Source organism: Equus caballus, chromosome 19, assembly GCF_041296265.1.
Source record: "Equus caballus isolate H_3958 breed thoroughbred chromosome 19, TB-T2T, whole genome shotgun sequence".
NCBI classification, from domain to species: Eukaryota; Metazoa; Chordata; class Mammalia; order Perissodactyla; family Equidae; genus Equus; species Equus caballus.
The window spans coordinates 70,151,163-70,177,369 of NC_091702.1; the positions used below are offsets into that span (position 1 = coordinate 70,151,163).

Genomic DNA, 26,207 nt, shown 5'->3' on the forward strand with positions numbered 1-26,207 from the left:
AACAGTTTATTTACTTAGTCATCACATTTAAACTTCTGTTTTGGCAAGTAAGAGAAATAAAGTAACACTACTTACTTCACTGTTGAAAGTTGTTCAATTATTCAACTAATAATTATGATGATTGTTGATTAATTAGTCCTTTTGCTTTTCCTTTTCTTCCTTGTATTGTCAGCTTTTGAGTATTTATCTCTTATTATTTACCAGGTAATAAGAGAAATAACAGAAAAATAAATTTAGCTGTTTATATTATTTGCTCATCATCTTAGTGAAAGAATCACTTGTGGTTAAAATCAGAATTAAAAAAATTTTTTGTAGATTTTATTTGTGCTTTTAAAATTTCCAATAAAAAAAAATTCCAATTAAAAAACACTGGTATGGGTGACTTTTTCTTTGTGTGTTTCTGTGTTTTCCAAATTTCCTGCAATGCAGCCATATTACTTTCCTGAGTAGAAAATGGTAAATTTTGCAGTGGTGTGCTGGAGTCAGCTTATACTGGCTCACACAGGCCAGTTGTTAAATTTTCAGGAATTTTGTGAGCCAGCTGTTAAGCATAGCTGTTTAAAACGATTAAATTACATAAACTTACAATTAAATAAATTATATTAAAAAAGGTAAGAAAAACAGTATTCTATTCACTTACTGAAATAATAAACCAAAACTTCATACTCTCCATTCTTCAAATATAATTGCAATCAGTAGTTTGAGGGTCTTTCTAAACTCTTTTCTGTGTGTTTGTCCACATGGTATTTACAGATCTACAAGTATGGCTGATGTACATAGGATTATGCTATAGGTGTGCATTCCACAATTTGTGTTTTTAAACTTAATAATATGTCTTGGACATCTTCAGTACAAGAGCATCTTCTTTCCTTTTAATAGCTGCATATCATTACACAGTACGGATGTATTATAGCTTATTTTTCCATTTCCTTCTTGATAGTTATTTAGGTTGTTTCTAATTTTTTCATATTATGAACAATCTGTCAATAAACATTCTATACATGCCCTTTCCAGCACAGGTGCATATGTGTAGGACATAGTTGGAAGCAGAATTGTTGAACTGAATAGTAAATGTGCTTTAAATTTTCAGATATTACCGAAGTACCTTCCAATGATGCTTACCAGTTAAATTCCTATCACCAATGTACAAGAATACAGTTTCCCTTTGCCCTCATCAAAGTTGATATTATCAGTCTTTTAAATTTTTCTAAATCTAATAGGCAAAAATCTAATTATTTTTTAAAGTTTGCATTGAACATCTTTTCACATTTTTATTGCTCATTTAAATTATTTTTCTGTAGTTTATATGATTTTCTTTGTATGTTTTTGCTTACATTTTGTTTATACTATTTAAATCATTTTGTATTTAATCTTGCATATATTCCTGTATCAGTTGGCTTATTGTTTGCTTTTTTTAATTTGCAAAAGTTGCTTATAACTTCTGGATGTAATTTTTTCTATTCTATATGATGCAGATATTTTCCTCCAATCTGTTGCTTGATGTTGAAATTTGTCATGTTATTTTTGTTGCTGTTCTTCAACTGTTTAAAATTTTTTATGTAGTTGAAGTTACCGATGTTTTTCTCTTTGCCTTCTATTTTTTGTACTTTGCACAAAGTCTTCCTTTTTCCATGAGTTTTTATTCTCTTGTTTGTATGAATAATCAAGTGTTTTACCCTATCAGACATCTTTTAAATAGCTGACTGGATCTCTGTCTCCACAGAGACCATGCAAGTTTCCCGTTAAAATTGAAAGAGTTTGTTACTCTGGCTTTAAAGATGGTGTGGCCACGGCTGATGTGGCTGTTGTAGCATGATGCTTTTTCAATGTGGTCATGATATGGGAAACATTAAATACCGTCTGGTACTTGGACCTCAAGCACAGGCTTGAGTAATTTGTGTAGGTCATTATACACGTTCTGTAGGTGCACAGCAACCTGCTCTGATTTGTGAACTGAAGAGCTTACGTATCTGCATTTTTTCTCAGTTCAACCGTACTGATTTTAAAGGTCATACAATTCACAGGCAGAAAATGATTTTAATCATCATTGTTTAGTAGAATAATATAGGTGGAGAAATGAAAGATTTATTCATATAAACTTATTTTTCCTTTAGTTTTGTCAAAGCAACATGCTTCACAAGTCCTGGTTAGGAAACGCCGTGCAAATTCTATTCTTGAAGAAACCAAAAAGGGTAATCTTGAAAGAGAATGCATTGAAGAACTGTGCAATAAAGAAGAAGCCAGGGAGATCTTCGAAAATATCCCTGAAACGGTAAGAATTCATGAAAACTAGTAAGTTAGCATACCTAGACATACAGTTACAGATGGGACATTTCCAGCTTGAGTCTCTGTTCCCTTGTGTTCCTTTTTAAAGTTAGTGAAGGAGTCTATCACCTTCCACATGTGACCACTGAAGCCTTTCAGGAGGAAGTACCTTCAAAAGAAAGTGGGCTTGTTAGGAGGACACTCTCTCCAAAAGCAATGTGCTCTGACCAAAATACAATTCAATTATACCTAATTGTCAGAAAATGGTATTGACCTCAAGAGTTTATAATTACTTTCTTGCAACCAGAATTTGTTAGTATTGGGTGGAGGGGGAGACATCCCGAGTATAGTGTGTGCGTGTGCGCACATGTGTGTGTGATTGCATTGTTATCGCTATCCTTCCTTAAATCTCTCCTTTGGCGTTTTTAACCAGGCTTTAGAAAATAGACCCTCTAATCCAGAGCTTGGCACGTAATAGGCACTCAGTGAATGCTTACTGAAGAATTCTTTACAGTACTGTGTTCTCTCAGTATAAATTATTCCATAAACCCTTGGGGAGTTTCCAGAGCCCATTTCATATCATCCACAACCCCTGGGGTTAGAATTTATATCTTTCATGTAGAAATTTTTCCAAGTTAGTCTAGAAGAATCTAATCATAAAGACTCCTAAATATAATCCAGAAATAGAGGACCCCTAGACCTTTTGTATAATCCCCTAATTTTCCTAGAGAAGGATGTTCTGTAACATGTCCTGTGGATAGCAGGAGTATAAATAGTGCCTCTAAGAATTAGGGTGAGGATGACCTTGAGAATTCCAGTTTGATAACCTTCAGGTTACCTCAGATATTTTCCCTGAGGTGAACTGTGTAACCAAAAGGAGATGAGGGAGAAAACGTGCAAAGTACCTCCCTTATCTCCGCCGTGGCTCCCGGGACGTGAGACTAGTTGGGAGAGAGTGAGCAGGAACCATTTGTCTGTACTCAGAGAACTTGCCCAAGACAGTGAGACCTGTGTTCTCTGGGATGCTCTTTAATCCTTGTATCTCCACCTACTCTAATAGGTTCAAAGGGAATTTTTCCCAAGGTACCCAAAGATTTGTTTTTAATACTCTCTGGGATTGAATCAAAATGTTTCCCTCTTAGTTTTGTTGCTTTTTGTGCATAAACAATTGACAAGACAAAAATATTTTATTCCACACAATATATGAGTGTTCATTGTGTAGGAAACAAATACACATACACACATGCACACACAAAAAAAACGCACACATTTCTTTTTATTATGAGAACTGAAAATACATCCCAAAGTAGAACAAAATAATGAACTCCAATATGCCTACCTCCCCTCAACAGTTATCAACAATCTGCCATTCTTGTTTTGCCTATTCTGTACCCCACCCACTCCAAATTTTTGCTTTGTTTTGTTGGAACATTTTAAGGCAAACCTGCATGCCCAAGACATCATATTACTGTATCACCCATAGCTACTTGAGTATGTATTTCTAACACTGTACCCAAGTTCTTAGAGCTCAGCCTCAAATTAGCAAATGAGGAGTGAGGCAGAAGGCATAGAGAGGAAGGAAAGAGTGGGAAAGAGAAACTCATTGATGTGCTTCCTTTCCTGCACTCATTCTGACAATGATGTTATTGACAGAAGAGACTGAGATGATAGGGAGAGTAAGGAAGAAATGGAAGACATGAAAAAGAAATTTGTTACTGCTTCTCACTTTCTGTCCTGACCCAGCCTCTCCCCGTCCACATCCCTAATACCCCAGTCCACATCTTCCATCTCTACCCATTTCTTCCCTTCCCATTGTCTCTAACATATTCCTTTCACCATCACACCCTCTCCTTTTGAACACATTTGTTGTTGCTTACGCTCTTGGCTTTTGTTCTGTAGAAGACAACACCTCTGCCTGAATTACTTGGTGGGAGATCCCATCCTTATTAACTAGTAGATAGGTAGGTTTATGTGTGAGAGGAGGAAAGAGTGAGCACTTTAACTGTGTATTGGATGAAGTTATGTTCTGTACTTGAGTATGTTTTTGTGTAGAAACACTGGTTTCTCATGTGGTGTTCTTGTGCTAATAATGCTGCACATTAGATGTATTATGGCTTAAGAAGACTTTTGTGAACTAGCCTGTGAACCTTATCATCAGAAATCATTTTTAACATTTTTCTCCTTTTGGTAAAGTACATTCCTTAGTCCAGATTACTGATTTGCAGGGAAACTTTTGGTACATAATCAATTTACAAGTAAGGTATTACATGTATGTAAGATACTAAAAGATAAATGTCCGCTTTAATTCAGTTCAAATTATGTCATTATTATTCAACATTGAATCTAGTTTGTGTAATCAGTATGACATGAAATTTATCAAATGGGTCTGTAATCATTATGGAAAAATTAAAGGATTTACCAAAAGGGGGCATATGTGATTACATTTAACATTTTCAATAGAACCTGTTTTCAGATTAAAAGCTTTTGAAACATGATTTAATTGATCAATATTGCTTTAAGCCTAAGCATCTTGTTGACTTAATGTTATTAGTTATCTACTTCTGGTATATTTTACTATAGAAAAATGCTATATTATAATTGAAAATGAAAGTTATATGTAATTTATTTGTATCTTTAATATAAAAACACATTTTAAAATTAAATTTTAACTCTATAGTGAAATTTAAGTTTGCTAAGATATATTTTTATTTTCTTTCTTTCTAGGAATATTTTTATCCAAAATATTTAGGTAAGTTCAAAGGCTCTCAGTCATATAATCTCAGAAATGGAATGGAACTTAGATATGACCAAGTCTCACCCTCCACCTGTGTGCATTCCGTTCAAAACAAGTTCATGAGCCGCGGGCGGAAGATCACATTCTATACGCAGTTTTACTGTCCTTTTATTAAAAGCCATGTAGACAAATTTGGAATGGTTCTTTAATTACCATGTGGCATTTTGACTTTTGGTCTTTTATGTTCTTGTGCCTTTCTCATAAAGAGTCATTGGGCTGATGCAAAGTTATATTTAGGTACTAGAACATTCTTTATAAGTATGTGAGTTTTCACAGGTAGTCTTTTAATGAGAGCAAAGATCTCTGTACTGCCCAGAGCTTATGACATAAGTAATAATTATTTAAATGTCCTCTCTTTGCAACACCATTTCATCATTCTCTGCAATATCCTACCTAAGCTTTGCTTTTGGATACAGTTCTGGACTCTCAAGGAGTGAAATAGCATTTCTACACCCAGATAGATTAGATGATTTCAACTAAACGTCTATTAAAGATAAACTTCAGTTTGCCTTAAGCAAATATAGAAATATTTTATTAATTTTTCTTGGGAGAGTTGTCAGCATTTCCGGACAATAAAAGCGGAGTGTAATTTGTACACCTCCTTCTCTTGGGATGCTCTCTGGGTCCAGCCCGGAGAGATGTGCTCTCCCTCCCCTTTTAGGCTCAGAATAGTCCCATCTGTGCATGTTTTCACCCTACTCTCATCCTAGCCAACTTGAGGCTCCAATCAAGCAAGATTTACTTGAAGAAAAAAGTAGAAATGCACTCTGATATACATTAATAACTATGCAGCTTAAAATTGTTAATACAATTTTGCAAATGACTATTTATATTAAACCCTCATTTCTCTTGAAATTTCAGTATTTACTGATAGTTTAGGTTGTGACTTTTGTTTGTTCTTGTTTTGTGTCTGAGTACCCATGCTGAGACACCAGGGACCGTGTGTAGATAAGGGAATGTTTATCCCTTCCCCTCCTTCTGGGGAGCCTCACATTGAAATGATGGTATGTATTTATATTAGCCCTTCAGGACAGTTAACAAGACAGGAGCCCAACATTATTTGGGAAAAGACACTTTTAGAACAAAGTGCTGTTTTTCATAGCTCCTGAAGTGGTTACTCTTCTAGTTTTTGAGTGTCCACGAGAATGTGAATCTTATTTGTGTGGCACATCCTGAGCCAAGGAGACCAACTGTAATCTGCTGCGTCTCGTTTCACCCTCTCATCTGCCACAGGACGTCAGTTCAGTGATGTCTCTCTTTAGAACTCTGTGTCGTGACCCATTTCTGTTCTGTAGGCTGCTGGGTGTTTTCCAGTTGATTTACTATAATTTCTTTTTATCTCCAATCTAACATTTATCTCCTGAAAAGTCTTAGAATTATTTAACCTTTATGAGCCACAGTTTTTTCATTTGTCATGTGGGTAGTAGCAAGTTACCTACCAAGTTTCTAACAAGAAATAAAATTCGGCGATGTTTCCATAGCTCTCATAAAATATTTCATGCTCATTCTCTTGGTTTTTCTTCCCTGACTTCTCCTTGATTCCCATTCTCTTTCTCTCCTTCCTTTTTCCAGCTCTGAATAACAGACTTAAACAATTTCATTTGAATTTGGAAAGAGGATACTATAAAAATTGTGTAGCAATATTATTTGTCTCTATTTATGAAAATGCAACAAGATTTTCTAAAGCTTTAAGCTGCCGTATCTTAAAAGGAAAGTGGGATATTGATGTGCATCCATGAAAAACATCTCTTTTTTTTGTAAAGTTATACATGACTCACTTTATAAGCAAAAACTAAGCGTTTGCATTGTTAAAGTGGAGACAAGATACAATATCAAGATTATTTTAGGTAGGAGTTAGAATATTTTATAATAAAAATAGACTATTTGAATCTTAAAAATTATAAGGTGCATTAAAAAATATAATATTAATCCTTGTTTCCTAGGTCTATGTAATGAAGCTGTGTTTCTGCAGGCTTCATTACTCTAGAAGATATAGACCTTTGATCACAGAGTACATTTGGATAAAGATAAATATCATTTTAATACTACATTATGTGTTTTGGGGAAGTTACTTAGATAAGATGTTTTTCTTTTTCTCTTTTATCCCTCTCAACTTACTCTTTTCTGGCTCCACCCAACTTTCTTTCTTTTTTTATTTCTTTTTGGTGACAAAGATTGGCCCTGAGGAACTAACATCTGTTGCCAGTCTTCCTCTGTTTGCTTGAGGAAGATTGTTGCTGAGCTGACATCTGTGGCAATCTTCCTTTATTTTATGTTGGATGCCACCACAGCATGGCATGATGAGCGGTGCTAGGTCTGAGCCTGGGATCTGGGCCTGTGAACTCTGGACCACCAAAGCAGAGCACACGAACATAACCACTACACCACCAGGCCAGTCCAGCCACCCAACTTTCTTTTCTCTTTGCCTATCTTATTTGGAAGCATGGTAGAAAAACCAAGTACTAAAAAATAAATAAATAAGACGTGGGTTCTAGGCCCAGAACTAAACATTTCTACTGTTTAGTTCTGTTAAGTTAGTATCAGGTTAAGCAAGTTATTTAATTTTTCAAGTTCTGTATTTAAATATACACTATAACTGTATTTTCTAACTTCAAGCTGTTGGGAATAACAAGTAAGTGTATTTATGTAGATAGACTTCTTACTGCATAAGACTTTCCTCAAAAGTAAAGTATTATTATTTAACTGACCTATATTGTGAAACAAAAAATACTTTTAATTACTTTTTATTTAAATTTTACATTTTAGTTTATTTATATATAGGCATATGCAATGAACTCCCCTATTGAAAACAGAAAAGAAATATTCTACATAAGTTAAACTTTTCTGTCTTTGATTTGTATATTCTGTAGTCCAGTGGCCCTAATTGGAAAAAAAACCCCCACAAACCTTTATAATCCTGCCGCTGGTAAGCCTAACAGTAACTTCACTAATTACCACAGCTCCTGCATGGAGCTCCTTACAGCGAGGTGAGGACACCCAAGGAAGCAGACCACTAACTAACCCATACTTTCTGGACAATATTTAGATTTAGAGTTTCAGGAGTTCAGAAAGCACTTCAGTCTATCCACATGTCCCATGTTCTGCATTGAAAACATGGAATTTGGACAGAAATACTTTGGATTTCATTATATAAATGTAATTTTTTAAGTTGTGTTCTTTTCCTTAGAAAATAGAATAAATATCTCTATTATCTATATAAACCTTTAAAATATCATCTGATACATTGGATGATGCTATTAATGAGAGAGAAACTTCTTGGGAAGAATGCTAAATTCTGAGCCTAAGTATAAACTTTAGAAATAATTTTTAGTTTCTAGATCTTGCCAAATTGGTGAATTAGCACAGACTGCTGACTCCTTCTCTTGGAATCACCTCAAGAGAAATTATAGCATTCCAGGCACTAATAGTAACAAAATAAAATGAAAAACAAGAAATATGAGGAACTGTGGCAGATTGAAGGCTGGCCTGACCTGGTGCGTGTGGGGATTGAGGTGCTGACTGCTGAGGCAGCAGTAAGACGACAGACACGAGTATTTAAAAAATGATCTAAGCATTCAAATCAAGACTATTTTTTAAAAGTATAATAGAGCAAACACTGAGTTATAAGAAATAAGGAAGTAACAAAAATAGCAATAGAAGTAAGTTAAATAGAAAACAAAAGAGAGGATTAACAAAAGCAAAATCTCAGTCTTTGAAAAGGTTGGTAGATTAGACTGGCCTCTGGCAATAATAATCAAGGAAAAAGAAAAAATGGGAAGAGGAAATGCCAAAATACAAAGTATAGGATAAAAAGGGGGAAATACTATAAACCCAACATGGTTTGTATTTATAATCGTAAAATAAAGGTAATCATAAAATAAAATATAATCACAAAATATGACAAAAGATAATCATAAAATATTACAAACAGCTATACCAAAATATGTTTGGAAATGATAAAATGGATACATTCTTAGAAAAATATAAAACATCTGTAATTTCAAGGGAGGAAATACAGAACTTGGGTATACAAATAAGTACTAAACAAGCCAAAACCTTGATTAAAGCCCGCTTCTCTGTATTTTCCCCCAAATCCAGACCCAGGTGCTTTACAGATGATCTCTTCCAAATTTAAAGAAATTGTTAAATTCTCTCTTTAAAGTTGTCATAGAAAATAGAAAAAGACTCTATGCTGTGAACTTATTATGAAAAAGTCTGATATAATCCTGATTCTAAAACCAAATGAGAACAACGCAAGGAAATAAAAACATAATTCCTTTTTATTTATGAAGTAATTTTAAATAAAATGATATTCAGTCTAATCTAAAGTATATTAAAATAATATATTATGATAATGTAGGGCTTATTCCAGAAATTCAAGGATGGTTTAGCATCAGAAAATCTATCAGAGTAATTCTCCACATAAATAGCATATTGTTATCTTAGTTCATACAGAAAAAGAAGTTGATAAAGTCCAACATTTAATTGTGGTAAAAACGTTTGGCAAACTGATTATAAGAGAACTTTCTGAGCTTGGTAATGATTATGTGTAGAATAACCAAATAATTTATCTTCCAAATTTTAACACTTTTGTCCAGTACTAATACTATACTAGATAAGTGCCAAGTAAAAAAGAATAAAATAGGACTGTCCTGGGCAAGTTGGCATGTATGGTTATGCTAATAATATGCACCCAACATGAGAGAAAGAAAGAGGAAAAGGAAGAAAGGAAGGAAGGGAGGGAGGGAGGGAGGGAGAGATGGAGGGAGAGAGAGAGGAAGGAGAAGGAAGGAGAAGGAAGAAAGGAGGGAAGAAAGAAAGGAAGAAAAATAAAACCTATAGTAAACATACTTAATGGATAAACTTTAGATACAGTCTCTTTATGATTGAGAACAAGAAGAGAAGCACTGGAGGTTACAGCCAATGCAATAAGGAAAGAAAAACAAGTAAGAATTGTGTAGGTCATGAGGCAAAATATGACTATCATTATCTGTAATTGATACGATGATCTACCTAGAAAAACTAGACTCCATAGACAAAGCATTAGAGCACATAAAAGCTTTTAGATGATTCTAAGACTATCCTATAAAAATCAGTGATAGTTCTTTGTACAAACAATATTTTAGTAGAAAATGAAAGATAATACCATTAGTAATAGCAAATCCCATAAAATATCTAAAATATCTTAAGACTACATAACATCTCTATAGAGAAAATTTTAAAACTCTAAGGATATAGAAGATGAACTGAAATCATGGAAAGATATTTCATGATCTTGAATTGAGTGATGGCATAAGGAGATCACTTCTCAAATTAATCTATATATTCAAAGCAATCCTGTTTAAAATTCCAGCTGGATTTTTTAAAAGGAATTCAGTAAGTTCACTTTAGTGTTTAAATCATGGAATAAAAGTCCACACATGCCTAAATAAACCTTAAAAAATGCAAAAGGAAGACACACCTCATCAAATATTAATGCTACAAAACTATAGAAAGAAATCCGTATGATATTGTCAAAAGAACATGTTGACTAGTGAACATAAAGAGTTTAGGGGTAGACTCATGTATATATGGAAACCTAATATTTGATAAAGATGACACCACAAATCACCATGAATTGCTGAGGAGATGAAGTTGGGAGGACTGGCTAACTATAATCAGAAAAATAAATCTGGGTTTCTAACTACCACCCAACATAAAGATGAATTCTAGGTGGAATAAAGACCGAAATTTCAAGGTAAAACTATGAAATTAAAGAAAAAATATGGGAAAATATTTTTGTGATCAATGGCATGGAAAAAAACCTGCAAATGCACAAACCATAAGGCAAAATAATTGGTAAATTTGATTACAACAAAATTAAGAGCTTCTCTTAAAAGACAGACATAAAAATAAGGTTAAGAGACAGATAACAAAACGAGAGAGATTTATAAATGTTTGAATTTCTGCAAACCTACATGAACAATAAGTACCAATAGAAAAACAGTTTAAAAATAATAAAGAAAATTTTCAGAGGAACAAACCCCCCAATTTTTTATGTGACATGAAGATATGCTCCCTGTCACTAGAAATCAGAAAAACAATATATCACTTCATTACCTATTCTGGCAACAATTAGGAAGCCAAGACATAGAAATTCTTATGCTCTGCTGGTGGAAATGTGCCTCTGGAGAGACACTAAGTACATACCTATCTAATGATCCTACAGTTCTGGAAACCCCTGGATACCCATTCCAAAGAAATTTTTTTGTGTGTGTGAGGAAAATTGGCCCTGAGCTGACACTTGTTGGCAATCTTCCTCTTTTTGCTTGAGAAAGATTGGTCCTGAGCTAACATCTGTGCCAATCTTCCTGTATTTTGTATGTGTGACGCCACCACAGCATGGCTCGATGAGTGGTGTGTAGGTCTGTGCCCAGAATCCGAACCCACAAACCCCAGGCTGCTGATGCAGAGCGTGTAAACTTAACCACTATGCCACCAGGCTGGCTCCCCGAAGAAATTCTTATGCATGCATTAATGAGACGTGCATGAAGATGTCCATGCAGTGCTGCTTGTAGGGGTGGGAAACTGGAGGCAATCTGAGTATCTCTCATGGGTAGAGAGGATTATAAAAATGGTAGTTGCATGCCATGGAGTAATGTTTAGCAGTTAGAAACAATAAATTATATGGAGCAGCATGGATGGATCATAAAAATACAGTACTGAATAAGAAATGTCAGAGAATGTGATACGTAAAACACAACCATTTACAGATTTAAAAATTCATGAACACAAAATTATAAATACGTATTTCATAAGAACACATACAAATGAAAAAATATATATTAACCCATTCGAATGGTTGCCTAATTGGTGAATGAGAGCGTACATGGAGATGAAAAGGAGCACATAGGGGCCAGCCACGTGGCCTGGCAGCCTGGGTTTGGTTCTGGGGTGCGGACCTACACTACTCATCATGTTGTGGCAGTGATCCACATAGAAAATAGAGGAAGACTGGCACAAGATGCTAGCTCAGGGCAAATCTTCCTCAGCAAAAAAAAGGAGTATATATATTTTAGAGCAGCAAGCAATGGGCTTTTCAAAGGCCAATAATGATAATGTACCATTAAAGAGGGAGTATGAATAGCTCAGCTTTCTGCTTTAGAATTGAAAACAAGCAAACGTTCAGACTTTTACGTAATGACCTCTTCTGTGATTTAAAGAAGAGGGATGTAGAGTAGTTTCTTGGAGAGAAGAAAACTTTACAGGACTCTGGCTCTGCTGTAATCCCAATACAACCTTTCTTTAGGTGACAATGGCTGTTTGAACTATTTTTCAAAATTGACAAATTAAGACAGCCAACACAGTCTTGGTGGTAAAAGGGAGTTCAATAGTTTGGTCCCTAATAAAATCAATGAGGAAAAAAAGTAAATAGAAGGTATTTGTAGGAACTGTCATAGCATAGAACCAACATTTCTTTCTAGGCTACTCTGTCCTGACCACTGGAACCTCTCCTGAAAGTGCCTTTTTCTTAGGCTTTCCTCCCTTATGGCCCTAATTTCTGTTTCTAATCCCATCTCTTCTGCTTCAGGCTACAAAAGCTAGGACAACCTGTCTCCAGGTCTCACCTGCCTACTCACTCTCTCCAACCCCCCCTCCCCCCCCAGTCCTGCTGTGCAATAAGAAAGAAGTGGGAAGCGAGGGCTCTGTACTGCGCTGCTTTGGGGTGGCTATGCGACTGGCTCTCCACACTGTAATCCTGGGTGCGGGTTTCCATTAGCACATGATCACGTCTATTCCTATAAACTTCTGTAAAAGTTGCTTTATGGGTTAAATCTACTTTGCACTCTAGCCTGGGATCCTGATCACCATATGAAACATTTTACCTGGTACCTTCAACCTAAAGACTTTCAAGTTTTGGTTGTTATTCTTTGTCAAATTTGTCCAGAGGTGCAAAAGTAGGCTTTCTCACAGACGAGGATCCTAATGTAATATCCACAATAGAAAAAGCTGATTTGGGGATTGGGTGATTCAGGAGGAGGGACAAATGAACACAGGGAAAGAATACTCAAGATGTAAAACTGCTTAGGTCTCATTTGGCCTCCAGAAAGACCATCATGATGTAAGGTCTTGTTTCTATGGGAAAATATTCTAACCCAGCATGGTAGGCTGAATAATGACCCCCCAAAGATGTTCATGTCCTAATCCTCAGAACCTATGAATGTTACCCTATATGACAAAAGGGATCTAGAGATGGGGACGTTATCCTGGATTATCTGGATGGGCTCAGTGTAATCATAATGTCCTTATGCGAGGAAGACAGGAGATCAGGGTTGGTAGTAGGACATGTGACAATGAAGCAGAAGTTGGGAGTGACGTGAGGACGGGTCCATGAGCCAAGGAATGCAAGTGGCCTCCAGCAGCTGAAAAGGCAAGGAAACAGACTCTCCTTAAGTCTCCGGAAGGAGCCAGCCCTGCTGACACCTTAGTTTTAGACTTCTGATCCCTGTAGCTGTAAGAGAATAAACTCGGGTTGTTTTAAGCCACCAAGATTGTGGTAATTTGTCACAGCACCAATAGGAAACCAATACACACACTGACTTCAAATGAGCCTTTGGATCCATCTGTGATAAACTGTGTTTTCCAAAGATGGCTGTAAAATGTACTCCACCTCACACACTCTTCTGCAATGTCGTCTTGCCGCCCGCATCACTATCTGGGGTCTATCCTTGCCACTCCTCCCGCTTGAAGCTGGGTGGACCCTGGGACTGCCTGATCAAAGGAATATGGTGGAAGTGACAAAACGCCTCCTAATTGGCCTGGCAGCTTCCACCTTCTTCCTCTTGGAAGCTAGCTGCCATGAAAGAAGCGCTGCTTTAGGACCAGCTAAGAGACATTCGGCACAGGGAGAAGCCCTGAAGCTTGACATGCCATGTGGAGAGAGAGGCCAGGGAGCCTGAGCTGTCAGACAGGTGAGCGCAAAGCTGTGTTGGAGGTGGCTCCTTCAGTGTGCGCAGCAGACACAAACAGCCCAAACAAACCCTCTCCAAATATTTGACCCACAGATCGTGAACAAAATAGAATGATTATTTTAAGCTACTAATTTTGGGAGTTGTTTGTTACTCAGGAAAAGATAACTAAATCCACCTTTTCAGTTAGATAGTGACTATCTGTACAATGAAGTAACATATAATATCTTCAGTGGCTATTAAGAAATGTTATATTGTTGGCACTAAATGACCCCTAGTTCCTTTAAGGCCATAAGTATTTTATCTCTACTACTTCAGCTGTTATTTCTGCCAGGTTGCTATATCTAGTTTCTTAGAGTTGTAGTGAGGAATAAAATGGGTCAGGGAAACCTGCTTTGTAATACTGAGGTATCATACAAATATCGTGTTAGCCTCTACACAACATTGGAAGGACTGGGAGTTGCCTACAGCAACCAGAGACGCTAGCTCATTCTACTGACTTAAGTGGAGACACTTTCCTAACCAGGCCCTGGTCTACAGATTTGAGGATAACTTCACATCTCTGCTGCAGAATTAAGAACACAGATTTATGTGACAATAAATTTCCCTGCTAATCCAAGATCTTTTTCACTTTTGGCTTTAAGATTCTTTTCCAAAGAGAGACTTCCACAGACTTGTTTTTGATGATTCTGTATTTCTTGTAATCTTGTGTGTAGATTTTTAGTTTTTCAAAAAGGTGAATGGAAGTATTTAGGGCTCACATTTTGAATGCTAAATCCTATAAATCCACAGGAGCAGAAAGAGTTCACTCTTTGGACATTTCTGTTTTGGATGACTTCAGATGAAGTTCCGTGTGTCTGCTCTAAGATCTCACGTGTTTGCATTCACAGGTTGTCTTGGTTCTTTCCGAGCTGGACTGTTCACGGCTGCACGTCAGTCGACAAACGCTTACCCTGACTTGCGGAGCTGTGTCAATGGTAAACACCCTACCATCTATTTAGAAAACAAAGCTAAACAAAAACCTGCAAGTACAGTACACTTGTAAATATGACTAATGTTTAAAAATCAATAAACAAGCCCTTGGAGGGTTGTATGCCCAGTAAGGAGGTGTTTTCAGAGTAAATGCTGCTGTTTTACTCAAAATGAATTTTCCACCCAACGTTTAAATAGAGCGTGTTCCTTGTTTACTTTAGGTCGCTGCCCTTAGCGTGCTCTTCCCAGCAGCCTTATTTTGCCTGTTGCTGCACAATCCTGCAGTCTGACCACGTGCTGCAGTTGACTAATAGGTCGGAGTGGGGCCATCTTTACTCTTCTGGCATCAATAACATAATGTGGAAAATATTAGAATATCGTCAGTCTTCTCCCTCAGAAGTTCCAGTGACAGTTCTGGTAGATTGTTTGCCTCTAATTTACCAGTTTCCCAACTGAGAGTCAAAGAGAAAAAGATAAAATTTCAAGATGTGAATTGGGATGTTTTTACAGTGAATATTTTACATTCAGCATTGGCATTATCTAGATATTTATTTATTTGCATTTTCTCTAATTTAAAGTTGGTTATAATTACACAAGTAAAACACATATATTTAATTCATACTTTATTTTTTTCCTGTTTTAAAAAAATTTTTATTGAGTTCGTAATAGTTTACATCATTGTGAAATTTCAGCTGTACATTTTTTCTTGTCCATCACCATATAACACTTTATCTTTTTTAATTTACCAAAGGATAGGAAAATAATTTGAAAACTATTTTCTGATGTCTTTCTATCATTTTAACTAATACCTAGTTTATTGCTACTTTTCAAAAAACTTATGGGGTCATTTTTTGAAAAATTCAGTGATTAGGTTTCAGCTAGGTTTTTAAAAACATTTTTCTTGCAAGTAACAGAAATTCCCACTGGCTAACTGACAAGGGGGACTGGCCTGGAAGGATGGAACGAACTTGTAGTTCGATGCAGCCTTGAGCAGCAGGTGTGGAAATGTGCAGGCAGCGAGGGGCCACAGTGTCTATTGAGGGCAGAGACTGCAAATGAGTAAGGAAACAAATGGGCCTGTCATTTAAGATGGTGATAAGTTGCTGTGACACTTTTTGAAGAAGTTGTCCCTCCGTGAGGGACCATAGTACTCTGCTACCTGTTGTCCAATGTCTCAAACCATTGTTTCATGTATTTTGACTAGAGTTGTATTTATTTAAAGCAGGAGGATATGTCTGGTCCCCGTTTCTCCATCTTAGCCCAAATTGGAAGTCTCAAATTCTTTCTGCTATTGATACTGAGAATAGTTTTATTTGTTCTGAATATCTTGTGGATTTATCTTAAGGATAAAATAAGGTAGTATATATGAAGAATACCTAAATTACAGCTTTAAAATACTGTATATATTTGCAAATATAAAAGTTTCCTTTTGCAAAATAATTATAAAATTTTGTCTAATGGACTCACTTTTTTATGAAAAAGTATTATTTGAAGGAAAGATTTATAATTTTTCCATTGATTATAGGCTTTGTGCACAGGATTTCTATTAAAGGGCATATAATTCTGCTTACCATAGCATGTGGCAGAAATTAAATGACGTCTGTTTCCTTCAGCCATTCCAGACCAGTGTAATCCTCTGCCGTGCAAGGAGGATGGATATATGAGCTGCAAAGACGGCCAAGCCACATTCACGTGCGTGTGTAAATCAGGTTGGCAAGGAGAGATGTGTGAATCTGGTATGTATAGTAAACCCACCCAGCTCATCCGGATTGGCCTCCTGGAAAGTTCCTGAAGACTTCATTACTTTAGAAATAATTTATTTCCCCCTTTTTAGATGTAAATGAGTGCAAAGATCCCTTGAATGTAAATGGAGGTTGCAGCCAGATTTGTAATAATACTCCTGGAAGTTACTACTGTTCCTGTAAAGGTGGTTTCGTTATGCTTTCAAATGAAAAGGACTGCAAAGGTAAGAGCAAGAAGGTACAATGAAGAGGTGTTTCCCGAGTGAGAGCTAAATCCAGTTAGAGGAATTTCTCCAGGAAATTCTTGGAAAACTCTCTGGTTATAAGTCCTTATAATAAATACACATTATTATCTGCCTTGAAGCCTCATGTTACTATTGGACTGCCTTTTGGTTTATTGTTTCTAGGGCTTTTTGTTATGTATAGAGCATTTTGTTTTTTCTTACTGTGTGTGTATGTGTGCGTGTGCACATGTGCATTTTGTAAAGAATTTCATCATATCCCTGCATACTACAATCTTTGAAAAATCATTGTTTTTGCTTTTCTTCAGATACCACAATATTATTTCCTTTATTAAAATAAGATAAACAGCTATACAAAGAAATCCACCAGAATCCTTAGTATTTTATATTTCCTTGTCCTAAACACCTTTATAATTTCCAATATAAACCTTTCATCTTGCAGCTCATTTCCCGTTGTGCTTTTGGGAAAGATGATCTGGTTTTCTTTCACTTTATACATTTAAGATCACATCATTGGTCATAATTCTTTTTTTTATTTCAAACTTAAATAATCCCTGTCAGTTTAACTTTTTAACACGTCATTTTACTAGTGTATTTCTTTTGTTTTTCTTTATGCTTCTCTTCCCCCAGTTTTGACTGTTTTTCTCTCTGCATGTCTTTTCCGTTAGACTGGTGTAGCTGCCGTAGCTAAATCTCCAAATGTAAGTGTAGGTGTGTGGATGCCTAAAAACGAGATTTTCCAGCCTGGAGTTAAATTTTGCTTTTGGAAACTGGGAGCAAATTTTTCTTTCTTCTTTTCTTCCTTCCTTCTTCCCTCTCCTCCTCCCTCTCTCTCTTTTTCTTTCTTCTTCCTACTCCTCCTCTTCTTCGTCTTCTTGCAGCAAGGTAAAGAAATTTAGTAAGTTAAATTGCAAAATTTTTCCTGTTAAACTCTTTTCATATCTGCTTTGTTAAATCCCCAAATTGAATTATGTGCAAGGAATGGTCTGTTTCTCACTGCACTGTAGAGTTTGGTATGGTATGGTTTACTACAATATTATTTAAAGTACAATGAATGACTCTAACGTGAACTACCTTAGCAATTTTTTCTAAACAATTTGTGACCGTATCTCTTTCTTGTCTGCCTATTTGAAGGTCTATTTGAGGTTGGAAATTTAGAATAACAATATCATTAGAACACCATTACAGAAAACCATCATAATGCACGATACCAAATGCATTCCATAAGTAAATAATCCCATTCATACGTTTACATTTAAATACTTGGATAGTCCTTCTAAAGAATTTGTGACTTACGTTTTTGGTTAAAAGGTATTTAATCCTTATCCATTGAGTTAATACACATATGTAAATAATTACAAAAAGTTTTCTTATACATAAGAATGTCCCTGATGCCCAGAACGTATGTTCTTGTATGCTTCATTTACAGAGTCTCTTATCCATGATACCTAAGTGATAGAGTACAGAATTATTAGAAGACTATGTATACAACTATTACAATAGGGCCTTTGCCAAGATGTGGATATTCTTGGGATCCAGTTGCCAGTAAATGTCTACAAATGCAAGAATAAAACTTCTCATTAGATGTTGGATGTCAGTGTAGAGTCATAACATCAATATGCTGGAACCTGAACTCATATGATTTAAATAAGTCTTGCAATATGCCTCAAACCAAATACTTTCACTTTCTTTTAAAAATATTGATTTTATAGCTCTTTTTTAAAAAATAACTTTTATTTTGCAGCAATTGTAGATTACATGCAGTTGTAAGAAATAATAATAAGAGATCCTGTGTGTCCTTTTCCCAGTTTCCCCCAGTAGTAACATTTTACAACACAATAGTGTATTATCATACCCACAATATTGACATTGAAATGGTCAAGCTACAGAAAAATTCCTTTACCATAGAGATTGATTTTATTATTTTTGTGCATGTTATTTTAAATAATGTTTCAATTTTTGGCTGTTAGTTTGTGGAAAAATTAAACTCTCATCTATTTAGTGGAGAAAATATATTTTCCATTCCGAGCTTGTCTTTCTCCAGAGAGGACAGAGGGGAAAAGTTCACTAATAGTTACGTCTCCATTGAACTATTTCTGTCACTTATTTTGTTTTTCTCACAGGTGCTTATCTAGTAAGTAGTTACAATCAACACTTTGTCTCCTACTCTGTTATGGAACATAATAAACACTTCTGAAATTTCTGGAACATTAATTTAGCACTAAAGTTTATATTCACTGCATCTTTATAAATACTTTGAGACCTTCTCAGTCTCATTTTAAATTTGAATTACTATTGAATACTTCAGGCAACAATAACAGTATGCAGATTTAGCTATTATCTATTTCCAAAGGGAAAATGTAAGACTGACGAGCCACCTCATTTTTAAATTCGTATTTGTGATAATACAGAGTGAATATATGCTTAAGACTGTATTTCAGAAACATGTATTTAGGATTACATATTAAGAATATGGTAACTCTCTTCTCCTATTTATTTTCATACTGTAACCTGATAGATAAAAACGTAACTAAACCCCTCTCCTTCTTTTATGCAATTACAAAGGAACATGGCAAACATCAGTCAAATTCCCTATGCATTTGGATCAAGAAATCATATTTAGTGAACTAAAATATGATGATAGATTTAATACTTTGTTATTGTCAGGCCACTCTGTTGTCTCATTGCATATGTTAAACTAGGTCCAGGAAACCTACGTCAAGGGTTCTTTGGGTGCACCTTCTGGTATGGGAAAAATGGTTTTTAATATATTAGTTTCATTTACAGATGTGGATGAATGCACTACACAGCCAAGCATTTGTGGCACAGCTGTGTGCAAGAATGTCCCAGGAGACTATGAATGTGAATGCGCCGAAGGCTACAGCTACAATCCCAGCTCAAAGTCTTGTGAAGGTAGAGTTGTGGTGGTACCGTTGTTGATGCTGGAGAGGGTAGGTTTGAACCCTGATTTGGTATTAGAAGCATTGGTTCTGTTTGACATCAACGATCAGGTTTTCTAAGATGGTACAATTCATGATATAGTTTGGTGACTGGGTCATCGTTGGCTTCCTTCCAGAGAATGAGTATGTGAGGCACATGGTCTTTAGGTTTATGTTATACCCTCCTTAGATTGGCCCTCCAAGCTATACATGAATTGGAGATGACCCGTGTATGTTAAAAGCAAAGTAAACACATTTTCATATCATTTAAACAATATTCAAAGATAAAAAGAATTTCAAGATAGAAGGAGAAACACACATACAGAAACACAAGTACACAAAGAAAGACAAGCTTAAAAATCACGTGGAGGTTACAAGGACAGTTAGATGTCTTCGGTTTCATGCCAAGCTTTTCAGTGATTTTTTGTGCATATGTCAGTATGTCATTTATTGTAAAATAGGAAATGACACCGTTCTGTTATAATTAAATATGCATAAAAGTCTCATCATAACCAAATGATAACTGAGCTCTAGAAATCTGAGACGTTCTGATCAGTAGCAGAGGCCAAGGCCGGGGGCTGGGGTGCCCTTGACGTGTGGTTACCTCGTTTGGCTGTGGTGGTGCTGCCATGTGTTCGGGGAGCTTGGACGGACTAGGAGATTTTTTTATAATCATGAATATAGACAAATTATTTCACATCTTCCTTTAAATTTTTAAAAATTTCAAAGTGAATTTAATACCATGACTAAAACTAATCAAATCAGCAGTAATTTCTCTATTGTGGCAAAATATTTCTCAGATATAATGTGCCCATTTAGCCATTTTTCAAATTATTTTATTGAAGTAATATTGGCTTATAACACTATGAATTTCAGGTGTACATTATTATATTTCAGTTTCTGTATAGACTGCATTGTGTTAACCACCAATAGTCTAATTTTTCTCCATCACCATACATAAGTGCCCCTTTGTCCCTTTCCCCCTCCCCCCACCTGCTTCTCTTCTGGTAACCACCAATCTGTTCTCCTTATCTATGTGTTTGTTTATCTTCCACACATGAGTGAAATCATACAGTGTTTGTCTTTCTTTGGCTTATTTCGCTTAGCATAATACCCTCAAGGTCTGTCCATGTTGTTGCAAATGGTTTGATTTTTGTCTCTTTTTATGGCTGAGTAGTATTCCATTGTATATATATACACCACACTTTCTTTATCCAATCATTGGTGAATGGGCACTTGGGTTGCTTCCATGTCTTGGTTGTTGTGAATAGTGCTGCAATGAACATAGGGTGCATAAGTCTCTTTGAATTGTTGATTTCATGTTCTTTGGATAAGTAGTGGAATAGCTGAGTCATATAGTATTTCCATTTCTAATTTTTTGAGAACTCTCCATACTATTTTCCATAGTGGCTGCACCAGTTTGCATTCCCACCAGCAGTGTATGAGGGTTCCTTTTTCTCCACATCCTCTCTAACATTTGTTGTTTTTGTCTTGGTAATTACAGCCATTCTGACAGGTGTAAGGTGATATCTCATTGTCGTTTTGATTTTCATTTTCCTAATGATTAGTGATGTTGAACATCTTTTCATGTGCCTATTGGCCATCTGTATATCTTCCTTGGAAAAATGTCTGTTCATATCCTCTGCCCATTTTTTATTCAGGTTGTTCACTTTTTTGTTATTGAGGTGTGTGAGTTCTTTATGTATTTTGGAAATTAACCCCTTGTCAGGTATGTGATTTGCAAATATTTTCTTCCAGTTGGTGGGTTGTCTTTTCATTTTGTTGATGGTTTCCTTTGCTTTGCAGAAGCTCTTCAGTCTGATGTAGTCCCATTTGTATATTTTGTCTTTTGTTTCCCTTGCCTGAGTAGAAAAGACACTACTAAAATGGATGTTAGAGAGTGTACTATATATATCTTCTTCTAGGAGTTGTATGGTTTCAGGTCTTACATTCAAGTCTTTAATGTATTTTGAGTTGATTGTTGTGCATGGTGTAAGGTAATGGTCTACTTTCATTCTTTTGCGTCTAATTTCCCCAACACCATTTATTGAAGAGGCTCTCCTTTCTCCATTGTATGTTCTTGGTTCTTTTGTTGAAAATTTGCTCTCCGTAGATTTGTGGTTTTATTTCTGGGCTTTCAATTCTGTTCTATTGATCTATATATCTGTTTTTGTGCCAGTACTGTGCTGTTTTGATTACTATAGCTTTGTAGTGTATTTTCGCTTCAGGGAGTGTGGTACTTCCAGCTTTGTTCTTTTTTCTCAGGATTGTTTTGGCCAGTCAGAGTCTTTTGTTGCCTCTATACATTTTAGGATTCTTTGTTCTATTTCCGTGAAGAATGTCATTGGGATTCTGATTGGGATTGCATTGAATCTGTAGATTGCTTTAGGCAATATGGACATATGGTAATGATTTTTAGATGTACAATTTAGTGGCATTAATTACATTCACAGTTATGCAGCCATTATCACTATCTGTTCTGAAACTTTCTCATCACCCCAAACACAACTCTGTAACCATGAAGCAGTAAATTCCTCCTCCTCCCTCCCCTAATCCTGGTAACCTCTAATCTGCTTTCTGTCTCTATAAGTTTGCCTAAATCAATAATAATTTTAGAACAGGTTTTTTTTTTTTCAACTATCTATACTCCTCTTGAGACTTTGATGTCTTACCTCCTTGTGCACTCACCAAAAGATATCCCCCTACACACCATTTCTACTCTTCTGCTACTCTAGATGGAAATTATTGTGGTAATTTGCAGATTTATCATTAGCCAACTTCATAATCCTTATTGTAGTTTTATTCAATGAATGCCAGATTTTTAAGAAAAAATTTATATATGGCATTTATCTAATATTTTACTACTCTAATCATATATCATTTGATTTTAATGGCATTAAGAGATCACTGATTTTGGGGTTTTATTTTAAGGCACTTTGTAGGGGAACTTACACTGTAATAGCATTTATGAACTTGGGAATTTTCAAAGGTCATGGTGTGCATTCATCAAAAAAGTCAAGGATCTTACGTAACTCTGGAGTGGACTTTAGCTGAAGTATATTAATACAACTTTTCAAGAATGATTTTCTCAAAATATGAACCCAGGACAGGAACCACATAGAAGATTTCACAATATGGGAGGTAATAGCATAGTGAGGTTTTTTTTAAAAAAAATAATAATAAAAAATGAGGCTATGCCCTTAAATTTATTGCCACCAATAATCATTGCATTGTGAAAAGTCAAATGTTATTGATATTGTCATTTATTCCAAATTACATTAACCTTCAGTTAAAAGGGATCTTTTCTTCCCTTTATCTCCCTATCTCGCCTCCCCTCCACTCCCCTTCCATTTCTTTTCCTTTTTTTCCTCAAAACAAAGAATTGAGAGGTAGTGTCATTGGAATTCATATAATCAGAATGACAGTTAACTTGAGACTCTCAGTCTTTTTTTCTTAAAAATGAGAAAATTAGTATAATTGTTATAGTTTTATTAATTATGAATTACTGAGAGTTATACATTAAATTTGTTTTGAGTATGTAAATAAATATAAATTACACTTGTAACTCATTTAAATTTCTGTGCCAAGTGTATAAATGTGGTTTGATGTCACAAGGGTTTCTTTGACTGAGGATTTATCATTGATTATGTCGTACTAAAATCAGAATACTCCTTCTTCTATTGGATTGAACATTTAGGAGATATTAAAATTTATGTTCTCTTTTATCATAGATGTGGATGAATGCTCTGAGAACATGTGTGCTCAACTTTGTGTCAATTACCCTGGGGGTTACTACTGTTATTGTGATGGCAAGAAAGGATTCAAACTTGCCCAAGATCAGAAGAGTTGTGAGGTAACATCTCGTGATGCTAAACTTCCCACCTCTTTTTAAAACGAGAGATTCAGGTACTTATTCAGGTACTTATATAGCGGAGGTAAGTCAGGAAAATGCACATGCTCTGTAATAACTGTTATAGTTCCAAGCAGGCTGTGAGTTACAATCTTTTTACTAATTTTGGTCATGTAAGTGGTAAACGTTGGGGGTAAGTCATGAGCGAGTGAAAACAGGGCCACTGCAGGGTCACAGCTCAGAGATGCTCATCTGTGCAGCCTGCACAGTTACAAAATGCAAAGTGTGTGTTTACTTAAGACACTGAGAAACCCTGAGATTCATTCTCCTCTTGGTGAGAAAAAATTTTGCATAGAAGCGTTTTCAAGCATTGATGTTTCTTCATCGCGCTGACGGTTTGGTCGCGCCTGAGCGCACTAGCCCTCGCGACGGTGCTCAGGGAATTCCGCGGCAGCAGCTTCCCCGGAGTAGGGTTTAGTGGGTTTAAGTTTATCAAAATTCAGAAAGGACGATTTTGTTAATCTCTGTCTCTCAAATTTGCTTGTAGTCACTTGGATTTAATTCATAATTGACCCAGAAATTAAATGTTGGGGGTAGGTTCTAGTTTCTCCTCCATTGAAGTAAATAGGTCAACATCTGAAGCTCTTTTTTTCCTAAATAAGAATTACATGTTAGTGATCCTTAGCCCAATTCTTGCATCTCTGTTACTTTTTACATGTGAAAGTGAAATTTCATGTGATTGAGGCAGACAGTAAAAAAACCAAACCAAAACAAAAAGCCCCTAAAGAATTATTTAATCATGTGTCTACACATATGTCTACATCTGTTACCAAGACAAAGCTGCATGTGTCCAAAAAATGTGCATTTGCTGTTATGTCACCTCCTTGGTCGAGAAGGTCGGGTGAGCTGGCTGGCATATGCAGTGACTTTGAGAGTGTTGACCTGAAATGCTATGCTGTGTGGATGACTATTTTGTAATTTAGTCTCTTATAATTTCAGATTTGTTGTAGTTACACATCACCATATACCTTGGAATAGATTTGTTGAAGTTCTAAGAGGAAAATCTTATTTCTGGACCTAGATTTCCCCTAGAATACCCCTATATGTAGGCCCAAGAACTTTTCCCTAAAAAGCCTTCCATTTTAAAGTTTGTTTCTACTCTTAGGAAAAAAAAACCTTGATATCGGATTTAATGACTCTAAATCACTTTTTTGTAAATTTCTTGGAGATTAAGATATCTTAATTTATATTTAAACCATTCGGGTTTTCCAGCATACCTTTACTATCTAGATAGCACATTTTTGCTCATAACATTTTTATTAATAGATAAATGAGTAAATGAATGAGGTGCTATTTACTGGTACATTAATTCTTCCACCAATTTCTGACTCCAAATAAAGATAATTTTCAGATATAATTCATGGAACACATCGTAACTGCAGTTAATTAAGGGATACATGTTGTTATGGGAGGGAAAAGGTTGTGTTTTGGACTGAGATTTGCAAAGGAAAGATTAAAGACAAAAATCTAAAGCCACACACATTGAACAAGACTTTAAAACACACGTATTCTTGGAGGTTGTACGGAGGGTCTAGAAAGGAAGTAAAAGATAGTGGTGTTCCTCATTTATCTCAGTGGAGACGGAGGATACATTTGACGGAGCATGGGAGCCAGAGAAAGGGTGTGGAACCCACACGCCGAGCAGTAACTGTGTGTTGTGTTTGTTTCCTTTTCTCCAGGCTGTTCCAGTCTGCCTTCCCCTGAACCTTGACAAGAATTATGAATTACTGTACTTGGCAGAGCAGTTTGTAGGGGTTGTTTTATATTTAAAATTTCGTTTGCCAGATATAACCAGGTGAGGCACTAATGTCAATAATAATTTCTAGAGGTAAGCAGGTCAGGACAGAAGAAAAGAAGTGACTGAAAGGGTTTGAAATGTATGGAATTGCGTTATCAATCAGATGATTTGTGGAATCCTAAAGTTCATTTTCCCTTTCACACATGTAATTTTCATGCTTGAACCATTTTGGGTCATTCTAGGCCGACCTTCTCCAATGATCATTCTACCTTAATCCACCATTTTTCCTTTTCTAGTGAATACGTATTTACTAAGAAACTGGGAAAGTAGATTTAATGTATTGGTGAAATTTTCATTCTTCTTTATACATGTTATAAAAACTAAGTAATGAGAAAATACTCAAAGTATTGTTTTTAACATATAGCTATGTTCATAATTATTAAGGAAATTTCATGGGCTTGCTTAAATGGTATTTAAAGGAATGCGTTACGTGATTTCAGAGACTCTGAGCCCTGTGTCCGCTGCTCCTGCAGTTAGCTTGACTTTAGCGAGGGAGCACTTGCTTGTGTTTTTGAGTCGTGATTCTACTGTAATTATCAAATTTTCTCAGAGCTATATATTATTGGAACTAGAATAAAGAAATTGGAATTTTGTTGG

The 26,207-nt window shown here is 35.7% G+C and overlaps 1 protein-coding gene across 1 annotated transcript in view; it reads left to right on the plus strand.

Moving 5' to 3' along the window:
• Nucleotides 1–26,207, plus strand: part of PROS1 (protein S) — a 67,333-nt gene that overhangs the window by 24,135 nt on the left and 16,991 nt on the right. The window contains exons 2-9 of the mRNA XM_023624000.2: nt 2,115–2,272; nt 4,990–5,014; nt 14,898–14,984; nt 16,593–16,715; nt 16,814–16,945; nt 19,751–19,876; nt 23,634–23,755; nt 25,492–25,607. Of these exons, the coding sequence (XP_023479768.1) occupies nt 2,115–2,272; nt 4,990–5,014; nt 14,898–14,984; nt 16,593–16,715; nt 16,814–16,945; nt 19,751–19,876; nt 23,634–23,755; nt 25,492–25,607 (889 nt within the window). The remainder of the gene's footprint in view (nt 1–2,114; nt 2,273–4,989; nt 5,015–14,897; nt 14,985–16,592; nt 16,716–16,813; nt 16,946–19,750; nt 19,877–23,633; nt 23,756–25,491; nt 25,608–26,207) is intronic.